This window comes from Acanthochromis polyacanthus, chromosome 12 (genome assembly GCF_021347895.1).
Source record: "Acanthochromis polyacanthus isolate Apoly-LR-REF ecotype Palm Island chromosome 12, KAUST_Apoly_ChrSc, whole genome shotgun sequence".
In the NCBI taxonomy this organism is placed as follows: domain Eukaryota; kingdom Metazoa; phylum Chordata; class Actinopteri; family Pomacentridae; genus Acanthochromis; species Acanthochromis polyacanthus.
The window spans coordinates 37,083,134-37,096,774 of record NC_067124.1 but is presented as its reverse complement, the minus strand read 5'-3'; the positions used below and the strand labels follow the sequence as shown (position 1 = coordinate 37,096,774).

The window sequence follows — 13,641 nt, the reverse complement described above, 5'->3', positions numbered from 1 at the left end:
AACTATGATGTATTTTCCACAGTTTGGACGACATACTAAACTATGATGTATTTTCCACAGTTTGGACGACATACTAAAGTATTAAATTTTTGTCACAGTTTGGATGACATAGTAAACTATGACGTTTTTTTCACATTTTGGACAACATACTAAACTATGACGTTTTGGTCGACATACTGAATTATGACAATTTTTTCCTCATTTTGGATGACATACTAAACTGTGACATTTTTGGTCACCTTTTCCATTTGATAGGCTAATTAAGAGTGACAGGAAACAGGGGACAAGAGTAGGGGAAGACATGGAGTGAAGGGCCGTGAGCAGGAATCGAACCCAGGCGGCTGCGTCGGAGAACAGTTTGTGGTTCACCCGCTTAACCCATTGAGCTATACGGGCACCTGGTCACTCTTTGGACAACATACTAAACTATGACGTTTTTGTCACATTTTGGACGACATACTCAACTTTGACATTTTTTTCCACATTTTGGATGACATACTATACGATGATGTTTTCATCACATTTTGGACGACATACTAAACTATGATGTTTTTGTCACATTTTGGACGACATACTAAACTATGACGTTTTGGTCACATTTTGGACGATATACTAAACTATGACGTTTTTGTCATATTTTGGATGACATACTAAACTATGACGTTTTGGTCACATTTTGGACGACATACTAAATTATGAGGTTTTCTTCCACATTTTGGACGACATACTAAACGATGATGTTTTCATCACATTTTGGACGACATACTAAACTATGACGTTTTTGTCATATTTTGGATGACATACTAAACTATGACGTTTTGGACGACATACTAAACTATGATGTTTTTGTCATATTTTGGATGACATACTAAACTATTACGTTTTTGTCATATTTTGGACGACATACTAAACTATGACGTTTTGGACGACATACTAAACTATGATGTTTTTGTCATATTTTGGATGACATACTAAACTATTACGTTTTTGTCACAGTTTGGACGACATACTAAACTATGATGTTTTTGTCATATTTTGGACGACATACTAAACTATGACGTTTTGGACGACATACTAAACTATGATGTTTTGGACGACATACTAAACTATGAGGTTTTCTTCCACATTTTGGACGACATACTAAACTATGATGTTTTTGTCATATTTTGGATGACATACTAAACTATTACGTTTTTGTCACAGTTTGGACGACATACTAAACTATGATGTTTTTGTCATATTTTGGACGACATACTAAACTATGACGTTTTGGACGACATACTAAACTATGATGTTTTTGTCATATTTTGGACGACATACTAAACTATGACGTTTTGGACGACATACTAAACTATGATCTTTTTGTCATATTTTGGACGACATACTAAACTATTACGTTTTTGTCACATTTTGGACGACATACTAAACTATGACGTTTTTTCCACATTTTGGACAACATACTAAACTATGATGTTTTTGTCACAGTTTGGACGACATACTGAACTATGACTTTTTTTCCACATTTTGGACGACATACTAAACTATGATGTTTTTGTCACAGTTTGGACGACATACTAAACTATGACGTTTTTTCCACATTTTGGACGACATACTAAACTATGATGTTTTTGTCACAGTTTTGACGACATACTAAACTATGACTTTTTTTCACATTTTGGATGACATACTAAACTATGATGTTTTCATCACATTTTGGACGACATACTAAACTATGACGTTTTTGTCACATTTTGGACGACATACTAAATTATGAGGTTTTCTTCCACATTTTGGACGACATACTAAACGATGATGTTTTCATCACATTTTGGACGACATACTAAACTATGATGTTTTTGTCATATTTTGGATGACATACTAAACTATGCCATTTTGACCCCATTTTGGACGATATACTAAAGTATGACGTTTTCGTGACATTTTGGACGACATACTAAACTATGACCATTTTTTCCACATTTTGGACGACATACTAAACTGTGACGTTTTTGTCATAATTTGGACGACATACTAAACTATGATGTTTTCATCACATTTTGGACGACATACTAAACTATGATGTTTTTAGTCACATTTTTGATGACATACGAAACTATTGCGTTTTTGTCACAGTTTGGATGACATACTAAACTATGACGTTTTTTTCCACATTTTGGACAACACACTAAACTATAACATTTTTTTCCACATTTTGGACAACATCCTAAACTATGACGTTTTTTCCACATTTTGGACGACATACTAAACTATGACGTTTTTTCCACAGTTTGGACGACATAGTAAAGTATTACATTTTTGTCACAGTTTGGACGACATAGTAAACTATGACGTTTTTTTCACATTTTGGACGACATACTAAACTATGACGTTTTTTTCCACATTTTGGACGACACACTAAACTATAACATTTTTTTTCCACATTTTGGACAACATCCTAAACTATGACGTTTTTTACACAGTTTGGACGACATACTAAACTATGACGTTTTTTCCACAGTTTGGACGACATACTAAACTATGATGTATTTTCCACAGTTTGGACGACATACTAAACTATGATGTATTTTCCACAGTTTGGACGACATACTAAAGTATTACATTTTTGTCACAGTTTGGATGACATAGTAAACTATGACGTTTTTTTCACATTTTGGACAACATACTAAACTATGACGTTTTTGGATGACATACTAAACTATGACGTTTTGGTCGACATACTGAATTATGACAATTTTTTCCTCATTTTGGATGACATACTAAACTGTGACATTTTTGGTCACCTTTTTCATTTGATAGGCTAATTAAGAGTGACAGGAAACAGGGGACAAGAGTGGGGGAAGACATGGAGTGAAGGGCCGTGAGCAGGAATCGAACCCAGGCGGCTGCGTCGGAGAACAGTTTGTGGTTCACCCGCTTAACCCATTGAGCTATACGGGCACCTGGTCACTCTTTGGACAACATACTAAACTATGACGTTTTTGTCACATTTTGGACGACATACTCAACTTTGACATTTTTTTCCACATTTTGGATGACATACTATACGATGATGTTTTCATCACATTTTGGACGACATACTAAACTATGATGTTTTTGTCACATTTTGGACGACATACTAAACTATGACGTTTTGGTCACATTTTGGACGATATACTAAACTATGACGTTTTTGTCATATTTTGGATGACATACTAAACTATGACGTTTTGGTCACATTTTGGACGACATACTAAATTATGAGGTTTTCTTCCACATTTTGGACGACATACTAAACGATGATGTTTTCATCACATTTTGGACGACATACTAAACTATGACGTTTTTGTCACATTTTGGACGACATACTAAACTATGACGTTTTTGTCATATTTTGGATGACATACTAAACTATGCCATTTTGACCCCATTTTGGACGATATACTAAACTGTGACGTTTTCGTGACATTTTGGACGACATACTAAACTATGACCATTTTTTCCACATTTTGGACGACATACTAAACTGTGACGTTTTTGTCATAATTTGGACGACATACTAAACTATGATGTTTTTGTCACATTTTGGACGACATACTAAACTACGAAGTTTTTGTCATATTTTGGACCACATACTAAACTATGACGTTTTGGTCACTTTTTGGATGACATACTAAACTGTGACGTTTTTGGTCGACATACTGAATTATGACAATTTTTTCCTCATTTTGGATGACATACTAAACTATGATGTTTTGGTCACCTTTTTCATTGAATAGGCTAATTAAGAGAGTGACAGGGGACAAGAGTGGGGCAAGACATGGAGCGAAGGGCCGTGAGCAGGAATCGAACCCAGGCGGCTGCGTCGGAGACCAGTTTGTGGTTCACCCGCTTAACCCATTAAGCTATACGAGTACCTGGTCACTTTTTGGACGACATACTAAACTATGACGTTTTCATCACATTTTGGACAACATACTTACACTATGACGTTTTTGTCATATTTTGGATGACACACTAAACTATGACGTTTTTGTCACAGTTTGGACGACATACTAAACTATGACGTTTTTGTCATATTTTGGACGACATACTAAACTATGACGTTTTTTCCACATTTTGGACGACATAGTAAAGTATTACATTTTTGTCACAGTTTGGACGACATACTAAACTATGACGTTTTTTCCACAGTTTGGACGACATAGTAAAGTATTACATTTTTGTCACAGTTTGGACGACATAGTAAACTATGACGTTTTTTTCACATTTTGGACGACATACTAAACTATGACGTTTTTTTCCACATTTTGGACGACACACTAAACTATAACATTTTTTTTCCACATTTTGGACAACATCCTAAACTATGACGTTTTTTCCACAGTTTGGACGACATACTAAACTATGACGTTTTTTCCACAGTTTGGACGACATACTAAACTATGATGTATTTTCCACAGTTTGGACGACATACTAAACTATGATGTATTTTCCACAGTTTGGACGACATACTAAAGTATTACATTTTTGTCACAGTTTGGATGACGTAGTAAACTATGACGTTTTTTTCACATTTTGGACAACATACTAAACTATGACGTTTTTGGATGACATACTAAACTATGACGTTTTGGTCGACATACTTAATTATGACAATTTTTTCCTCATTTTGGATGACATACTAAACTGTGACATTTTTGGTCACCTTTTTCATTTGATAGGCTAATTAAGAGTGACAGGAAACAGGGGACAAGAGTGGGGGAAGACATGGAGTGAAGGGCCGTGAGCAGGAATCGAACCCAGGCGGCTGCGTCGGAGAACAGTTTGTGGTTCACCCGCTTAACCCATTGAGCTATACGGGCACCTGGTCACTCTTTGGACAACATACTAAACTATGACGTTTTTGTCACATTTTGGACGACATACTCAACTTTGACATTTTTTTCCACATTTTGGATGACATACTATACGATGATGTTTTCATCACATTTTGGACGACATACTAAACTATGATGTTTTTGTCACATTTTGGACGACATACTAAACTATGACGTTTTGGTCACATTTTGGACGATATACTAAACTATGACGTTTTTGTCATATTTTGGATGACATACTAAACTATGACGTTTTGGTCACATTTTGGACGACATACTAAATTATGAGGTTTTCTTCCACATTTTGGACGACATACTAAACGATGATGTTTTCATCACATTTTGGACGACATACTAAACTATGACGTTTTTGTCATATTTTGGATGACATACTAAACTGTGCCATTTTGACCCCATTTTGGACGATATACTAAAGTGTGACGTTTTCGTGACATTTTGGACGACATACTAAACTGTGACGTTTTTGTCATAATTTGGACGACATACTAAACTATGACGTTTTTGTCATATTTTGGACGACATACTAAACTATGACGTTTTTGTCATATTTTGGATGACATACTAAACTATGCCATTTTGACCCCATTTTGGACGATATACTAAACTGTGACGTTTTCGTGACATTTTGGACGACATACTAAACTATGACCATTTTTTCCACATTTTGGACGACATACTAAACTGTGACGTTTTTGTCATAATTTGGACGACATACTAAACTATGATGTTTTTGTCACATTTTGGACGACATACTAAACTACGAAGTTTTTGTCATATTTTGGACCACATACTAAACTATGACGTTTTGGTCACTTTTTGGATGACATACTAAACTGTGACGTTTTTGGTCGACATACTGAATTATGACAATTTTTTCCTCATTTTGGATGACATACTAAACTATGATGTTTTGGTCACCTTTTTCATTGGATAGGCTAATTAAGAGAGTGACAGGGGACAAGAGTGGGGCAAGACATGGAGCGAAGGGCCATGAGCAGGAATCGAACCCAGGCGGCGGCGTCGGAGACCAGTTTGTGGTTCACCCGCTTAACCCATTAAGCTATACGAGTACCTGGTCACTTTTTGGACGACATACTAAACTATGACGTTTTCATCACATTTTGGACAACATACTTACACTATGACGTTTTTGTCATATTTTGGATGACACACTAAACTATGACGTTTTTGTCACAGTTTGGACGACATACTAAACTATGACGTTTTTGTCATATTTTGGACGACATACTAAACTATGACGTTTTGGACGACATACTAAACTATGACGTTTTTTCCACATTTTGGACGACATACTAAACTATGATGTTTTTGTCACAGTTTGGACGGCATACTAAATTATGACTTTTTTTCACATTTTGGATGACATACTAAACTATGATGTTTTTGGTCACATTTTGGACGACATACTAAACTATTGCGTTTTTGTCACATTTTGGACGACATACTAAACTATTGCGTTTTTGTCACATTTTGGACGACATACTAAACTATGACGTTTTTGGTCTTTTTTTGGACGACATACTAAACTATGACGTTTTGGTCACATTTTTCATTTGAAAAAGCTTAATTTAGAGACTGACAGGAAACAGAGGAGTAGACATGGAGCAAAGGGCCGTGAGCAGGAATTGAACCCATGTAGCTGCGCCGGAGACCAGTTTGTGGTTCACCCGCTTAATCCATTGAGCTATACGGGCGCCTGGTGACCTTTTGGATGACATACTAAACTATGACGTTTTGGTCACCTTTTGGATACTTACTAAACTATGACGTTTTTTGAACAACATACTATACTATGATATTTTTTAGTGACATATTGTACTATGATGGGGTTTTTTTTTTGTCCTGTCCAGCAACAGAGCAGGCAGAATGGGGATCTGGCTCCTGCATTGTGCCACACAAGTTTGCTTTTCCAAGGGGAGTTTATAAGTATAAGACTCCCCTTGATAATATTCAGTAATTTATTTAGTTTGAATACTTGTTGATTAGATAAATATACATAAATTTGCCGGACCTGACAGGGAAACAAAGAGGCAGGAAGAAAGAAACGAGAAATGAAGAAGGAGAAAAAGAAAAGAAAAAACAAAAAACAAAAAAAACAACAAAGGGGGATAGAGAAGAGAAAAGGAAGAGTGCAAGAATACAATAATCTTTCAATTGCAACCGACACAACAGACAACAAGCTAGTACACCTTAAAAAGACACAGCGGAAAGCATCCTACGGGTTTGGTTGGGAAACACAGCTTGTAATTATTCAGAACATCTATATGAAACGAACAAACTGAGGAAACATGTCTTTTGATATTTTGGCAACAGGACAAACTTAACACCCCACAAGACAACATGGTTGCTATGTCCACATGCAGAGTATGGTGCAATTCTGACTGTGATCATGCAACTATGACCTCTGACCTCCGTGAAGGCCAGAAGCGGGCCCGAGAGCCCACAAGACCCAGGCGAGCCGGCAGCGATCCCAGAGCAGAGACCCGAGCCACCAAACCACGAGAATGACCACCGATCGGCCCGGAAGGGGGCAGAGGGAGAACCCGGCCAGGACCCCCAGCGTCCAGCGGGGCCGGGCACCAGGCGACCAAGACCGGCGGCCGCCGACCCCGCCAGGGGCCGGAGGCCCAGGGCGGACACAGCACAGGACCCCGGGCCCCAGGCATCCAAGAGGCAACCCCCGCCCCCCCAGGCAGAGGGCCAACACCACCAGCGGAACCGACCACCCCAAACGGCCACCCAGCATGGGCCGGTGCCTCCGCCGCAGCCCAAGATCCAGGGCACCCCCCCACACACACACAACCCCCCTCCCCCCACAACATCCATAATCATTTACTCACTCACCCACCCATACTGCCCCATGAGGGCAGCCCCGGAAGGCCGGGGGATACCGGGCCACAAAACGTATTTGTGACCATGCATTTCGATTAAGGTTACTGGATAGGTCAGCCTCCCATTGTGCTGTAGGAAGAAAGACTGTATCTTCTGACTTTGATAATATTCTATATAGTTTTGATAATAGCTTTGGGGGACGAAGATTTAAGAATTCTTCTACCCTAAGAGGAAGCTGCCAATGTAATTGGTTGAGGGTGTATTTTTTTCCTATAATCGATTTAAGTTGGTGGTATTCTAAAAATTTTGTGTTGCTAATTCCATATTGTGAAGTGAGTGTGTGAAATGACAGAAAGTTACCATCTTCTATGATATGTTCTAACTGTTTTATCCCTTGATTTCTCCAGTGAGTAAAATTTATCATCTTTTTATTTTGCAGAATGTCAGGGTTACTATGATGGTTTTTGAGCGAAATACTGTACTGACATTTTTTGAATGTCATACTATACTATGACGTTTTTGAAATGTATGATATATATTTAGATAAGTGATATAATATATATATATATTTTGTATATTATTTTAGGATCTTGACTTCACTATCTAAATCAATTCAATTGAATTTTAGTTATAACCCAATTACAGTCAAATTGTCTCAAGACGCTTTACAGAACCCATAAGCCAGACCCCCAGAGCGAGCCCAAGGAAAACACCCTTTTAACTTTTAACCGTTGAAATTGATTCATAATTTACTGTTATGGTGTACGCCTCTGGCATTAAATATACTTCATATTTAGCTGGTAGTAAAATTGAAACAGTGTGTAGATTAGCATATCAAGTATAGTGAGGGTGATGCAGAGTAGACTGGTGGAAATGAGCAGCTGGAATCAGTGGGCTGAAGGAAGGTCAGCAGCAGCATCCCACAGTGGACATGATGGAGACGAGGCCAGGCGGTGGGACAGCAACCACAGATCTGAAGCATCCAGGGACACTCGGAGAAATGATTGTAAATCAGTTACGTACATTTACAAAATCCATTTTGTAGGGTCCTAATCTTATTCTTTAAATGAGTTATGTCCATTTCTATTATACAAAATACTTCTATAGGTTAGTCAGGTACATTTGTCTTATATACCTATATCCAACTCTACAGTGTGAACAGCAATACATTAGGATGTTTTTAACAATATATATTATTGTAGGTCTAAACTTTAGTATTTAAATTAGTCACTTTGTATGATAAACAATAAATCACAATCTTAACCATGACATTGAAATCTGGATGTTTGTCTTTCAAATAAAATTGCTGATTAAAAATAGTCAGGTAAATTTGTATAATAAATAATACTGCAGCTTCTTAATATTTTTTTAAACGTCAGGTAAAATAAAATCTATATGTGACATTGTAGGGTTTCAACTTGAATTTCTATACTTGTCAGGTAAGTAGAGCCATAACCGTAATAATAATCTGATTTAGGTGAAGTTGCACTATATAAAAAAAGGCAGCTTCTTAACTTTACTAGAAAAATTAGTGAGTAAAATTAGTATTCTACATAAAAACTGTAAGACATTGAATTCAATATTTACCTTGAATTAGTAAGACGCATTTTAAATTAGTCCTGGCAATTCTTTTTTCCTAACCTTAATTTAAACTTATTAGGTAAACTTATAATCCCAGTCTCAACAGGAAAACACTGTTGTTTTAGATCAGACAGTTGACGATTTGACCTGACTTTTCTATGAAAGGAGCTCCCTCTGCTGGACAACATTCACAAAACATTCAGACTACATTATTATCTGACAAGAAAACTCCACAACGCTCGGTCTGTAGGTCACAGTTGTATTTGGATGGTAACGTGTACAGAAGGCACCACAGAAAAGGAACTTACCCTGATGCAACACCTCACATTCAGAATACATTAATGCACTAAAAATACTGTTAAAGTCACATTGCACTGAGATAAAATCCTTTTTAAAAAAAAAAAAAAAAAAAAAAGCAGTTTATGATCACAGTTTCTGAAAACACGTATGGCTTCCATAACGCAAAAAGTTTAAGGCTTTAAAAGTAAACATTTTACAGCAAAAAAAAAAAAAAAAAAGAGCAGCTAAGACGTACAGTACATGAACCAAAGTAAACAGTGTGTTGTTCTCAGTGTGATGCTACCGTTAGCTTAGCATTTACATACAGTTAGCTCATTTATACGTCTTGCATAGGCTTTTACATTGTGCAATAAATACTGATTGTCTTCTGCTGCTGCATAGCCTCGAAGCTCCGGTTTTGTTTTGGTCTAATCAACCATTCTTCCTCATTATAGTCATTTTAATACCCGAATATAGCACTTAAACATGCAGTAATACAGGAAGTAAGCTACACTTAGGTACCAGTAGTTTGATATGCATGACACTGTAAACTCGGATGATTATTTCCATTAATTATTTGATATATTTCATGATTAATCAATTAGTTGTTTGGCTTAACAAATCCTAACATGTCAGACGTCTTGTTTTGTCCACTTTAAAGACCTGAAATCAATTAATTTAGACATTTATCTCTCCAACATGATCATTCAACGCTTGACAACTAATCGATTAACCTGTGCAGCTCTACCCTGAACCAGGTGTTAGTACTTTAAGGCAGTATGTTTGTCTTTCCACACTAAACCCACCTGTAGGCACTGGAATAACTGGCAGCACTACCTAGTTCTTGACCTTTCCTTTGACTGGGCGTTTTCACAGCGTACTGTCCAGCGTGTTGTAGTTGTCCTTGAAGCTCTTCAGCTCCAGGAAGTGTCTGGGCCTCTTGCTGCGATGCTGCATTGAAGAGGTGAGGTAGGTGGTCTGGGTGGGGGAGGAAGGGGAGGTTCCTGCAGGCTCGGAGCTGATGGTCAGGTCTTTGGCTGCAGATTGATGGCGCTGGCTCGGAGTGCCACCTCCTCCACCACTGCTGCTGCTGTGAGACTTCACACTGCAACAACGCAGGGATAAACGGATTGTTCCCGCTGCATAATTAACATTCCACATCGGGATTAGCTTAGAAAGAAAAGCAGCGAGAGGAAAGATTGTGTTTACTCACATAGAGGCCAGTTCGGTTAGAGCTTCCTGGTATTTCACATATTCTGCTTCACCAAAGGCCTGAAGATAAAAAGAGGAGACGAAGAAACGACGACAGTAAAAACGTATTCGTTCGCTCTGTTGGCCAACTAGTCCCCGCGCGAATTTAACGTCAGAATGATAGAACAACACTTTGTTAATAAATCAATGGGAAATGGGGATGTAACCAGGAAACGCCGTAGGTCGAGGACGTTGTAAACCGAGGACCTGCTGTTTAAGATAATCTCTATAGTGAGAAACATGCAGCACACAGCATTACAGATTGTTGTGCTAAATTCATCACGTTAAGTTTTCCTCTTTGACTGCTGAATCAAGATCAGTTTAATTTGGCTTTTTATGCACACATATCAAATCTCAAATTGACCAGAAATCAGGATGGGCCTGAATAAAGTCATCTTTCCCTCTTAAAGACTGATGTGTGCACCCAGAATTTCCAAATCAGCGTTTTCTATCTCAGCTGCTGTGGTTTGAATTCTGTGACTGGAGAAATGAAATTAGACATGAATAGTCCCCGAAGAAGGCAGCTGGTTAAACTGATGACAGAGATTGCAATCTAAAATGTTACAGGTGTCATTTTAAACATCTAGAATTTATGCTAAGTTCCAAGAAAATCGCAGATGGTTGAACACGAGGAACCTGATGACTTGAGATGGAAAAACACCGGCTGTCATTTTAATACATTAAATGATAACATATATGAGAGTATTGAATTAGCACCAGTGAAAAACAAACATAGAAACCACTGACCTCTGCTCCGTGTCGAGCTTTATTGTAGCCGTCCAGCACCGTGTCGATCACAGATCTCTGCTTGTCTCTGAACATGCAGTGGGAGTTCCGGAGCTGCAGAAGCCACGTACGAAACCGTTTTCCTGTCACAGCCGCGGACGATCCTCCCAGCTCCCGGAAAGGAAAGTCTGAAGGCACGAAGCAGAGAAGCTGAGGTAACAGCGACGTGTGTTGTCACGGCAACGGAGACAGAAATAGGCTCACCTGTGTCCCTGATGGCATCAAGTGCTTTCATCCTGTACAGGTAGTCGTAGGAACCTAAACACAAACACAGACTGTTCAGAAACGCTGATCATGTGGACAGTTTCAGGAGGGTTGTGTAAATATATATATATATATGTGTGTGTGTGTGTGTGTGTGTGTGTGTGTGTGTGCTTGCTCCTCTAACCCGACTGCTCTCTCTGATTCAGCCGGTCATCGTCTGGAGACAGCAGACGAGGCTCAAAGTGGATTTTCTGGACTAGGCACAGTTTGGCTTCTATTTCTTGTCTCAGCTCCTGCAGCGGAAACACAAAGAAAACCTACAAGCTGTAAAGAAAAAAAAGACAGCTAAACACCACACAGGATCAAATTTCTGGTGTGTTTTACCTTTGGCGCGTTGTGGCCGAGAGGAGCATGAGGTCCTCGACGAGACTTCATGGCAAGTCGCATAATTTGTCTTTTGACGAAGATAAAAAGCAAAACAAAGACCTGGAAGAAAGTCAATGGTTAGAATAGCTTCTGAATGTGAAATCTTGACTAAATAATCATCAGTTTAGGAATAAACTAATGAATTCAACTTGCTCACAGCAGACAGAATATAAATGATACAGATGAAGCCAGAAGTGAAGGGCTAAAGGATCCCACAGAATCATTTTTTAAAATAATGTCAGTTAAATACAGTTTATCCCAAATTTTTCACGCCTAGGTCAATTTTTGATTTATAGTGATTTTTTTTTCGCTCAACAGGTTTCTTGTGGCTGAAACATACATAAACCAGTAACAAAAGACTGTAAGACACGGTGTTAGAGATACTAATCACAACGTTTTAATTATTTCTATGGGGATTTTTTTTGCATCTTTACTAAAAATGGTGCCAAAATTAACAAAGTGTTGCAGATTTTTGAGAAAATGAAGCTTTTACACCATTCCAAATACTCCTGGTGATTTCTACCATGTTCTAATCCACTATAAACTGAGAACAGCTCACACAGTCGTTCTCTAATCAGTGACTAGTCATGACTAGCTTAGAGCTTAGTCAGATTGCACATTGTTGCTGCTCGCAAGACATTTAAATTCTATAAAGTCATATTTAGATGTTTACAAGGTCCAGTGTCCACAGTTTGAAGCATGATGTAAAAGTCCAAGGAGCTCCACACTGAAACATGTCAAAGGGCTGCTAGGAAGACAGACGTGAGCCCTGCACTGGAAGAATGGTAGAGGACAATCTTACTGGCTTTTACCACTTATGTATGTCATTTCCAGACAGAAGAAACCTGTTGGTCAAATAAAAATTCACTTCAAATGAACAGTCAATCTGGAATTAATATGTTGACATTAACATAACAGCGCTTAAACATCTGATAGCTGCGTTTAAAGGAGCTTCAACGTGTAATAGTGACAGTAAAGTCAGACTGAGACTCACCAGACTGCCGTAGGCCATCACCAGCACCACGTTAATTCTTGACAGAAGAGAATCGATCCGCATTTTGAGACTTTTTACTAACCTGACCTGATAGATTTCTGCTCAAACTTCGTCTCCGGGTCGATTTGTGAAAAACAGGAGGTTTCATTTAAATAGTCGGTATTTTAAAACATATTAAACTTATTCAAAAAACGGAAAAAGAGGGAAGTTCCTTGAAGTAAAGTGCTTCTTGTTGTTGTCGCATCTCGCTGCCTGATTTGTTGACTTCCGCGGTGGTCATGTGACCGGTACGGACGGGACTGACGTCACCGCTCTGACGGCTGCTGCTGACCCCTGCTGGTCAAAGAGACAAACAACAAACAGACATAT

The 13,641-nt window shown here is 38.3% G+C and overlaps 1 protein-coding gene across 2 annotated transcripts; it reads right to left on the bottom strand.

The window, feature by feature from the left end:
- Positions 1-9,577: 9,577 nt before the first annotated feature.
- Positions 9,578-13,612, bottom strand: c12h1orf43 (chromosome 12 C1orf43 homolog). 2 transcript variants are annotated; one of them, XM_022220404.2, is made up of 7 exons: positions 13,273-13,612; positions 12,237-12,338; positions 12,037-12,169; positions 11,853-11,906; positions 11,610-11,776; positions 10,825-10,883; positions 9,578-10,716 (listed from the first exon to the last, which is right to left on the bottom strand). In XM_022220404.2, the coding sequence occupies exons 1-7, from the start codon at positions 13,333-13,335 to the stop codon at positions 10,482-10,484; spliced, it is 813 nt and encodes a 270-aa protein (XP_022076096.2). In that variant the 5' UTR covers positions 13,336-13,612; the 3' UTR covers positions 9,578-10,481. The 2 variants fall into 2 exon arrangements, with proteins under 2 accessions (XP_022076096.2, XP_022076097.2); XM_022220405.2 differs by having other exon boundaries at positions 12,037-12,145.
- Positions 13,613-13,641: the final 29 nt, after the last annotated feature.

Bases quoted from the DNA above. Each gene is read 5' to 3' on its own strand.
- c12h1orf43 (XM_022220404.2), bottom strand. From the start codon at position 13,335: ATGCGGATCGATTCTCTTCTGTCAAGAATTAACGTGGTGCTGGTGATG. The intron at 11,907-12,036 runs GTTAGAGGAGCA...GTTTGTGTTTAG, and splicing joins GAATCAGAGAGAGCAGTCGG to GTTCCTACGACTACCTGTAC. The intron at 10,717-10,824 runs GTGAGTAAACAC...GCGTTGTTGCAG, and splicing joins CTAACCGAACTGGCCTCTAT to TGTGAAGTCTCACAGCAGCA.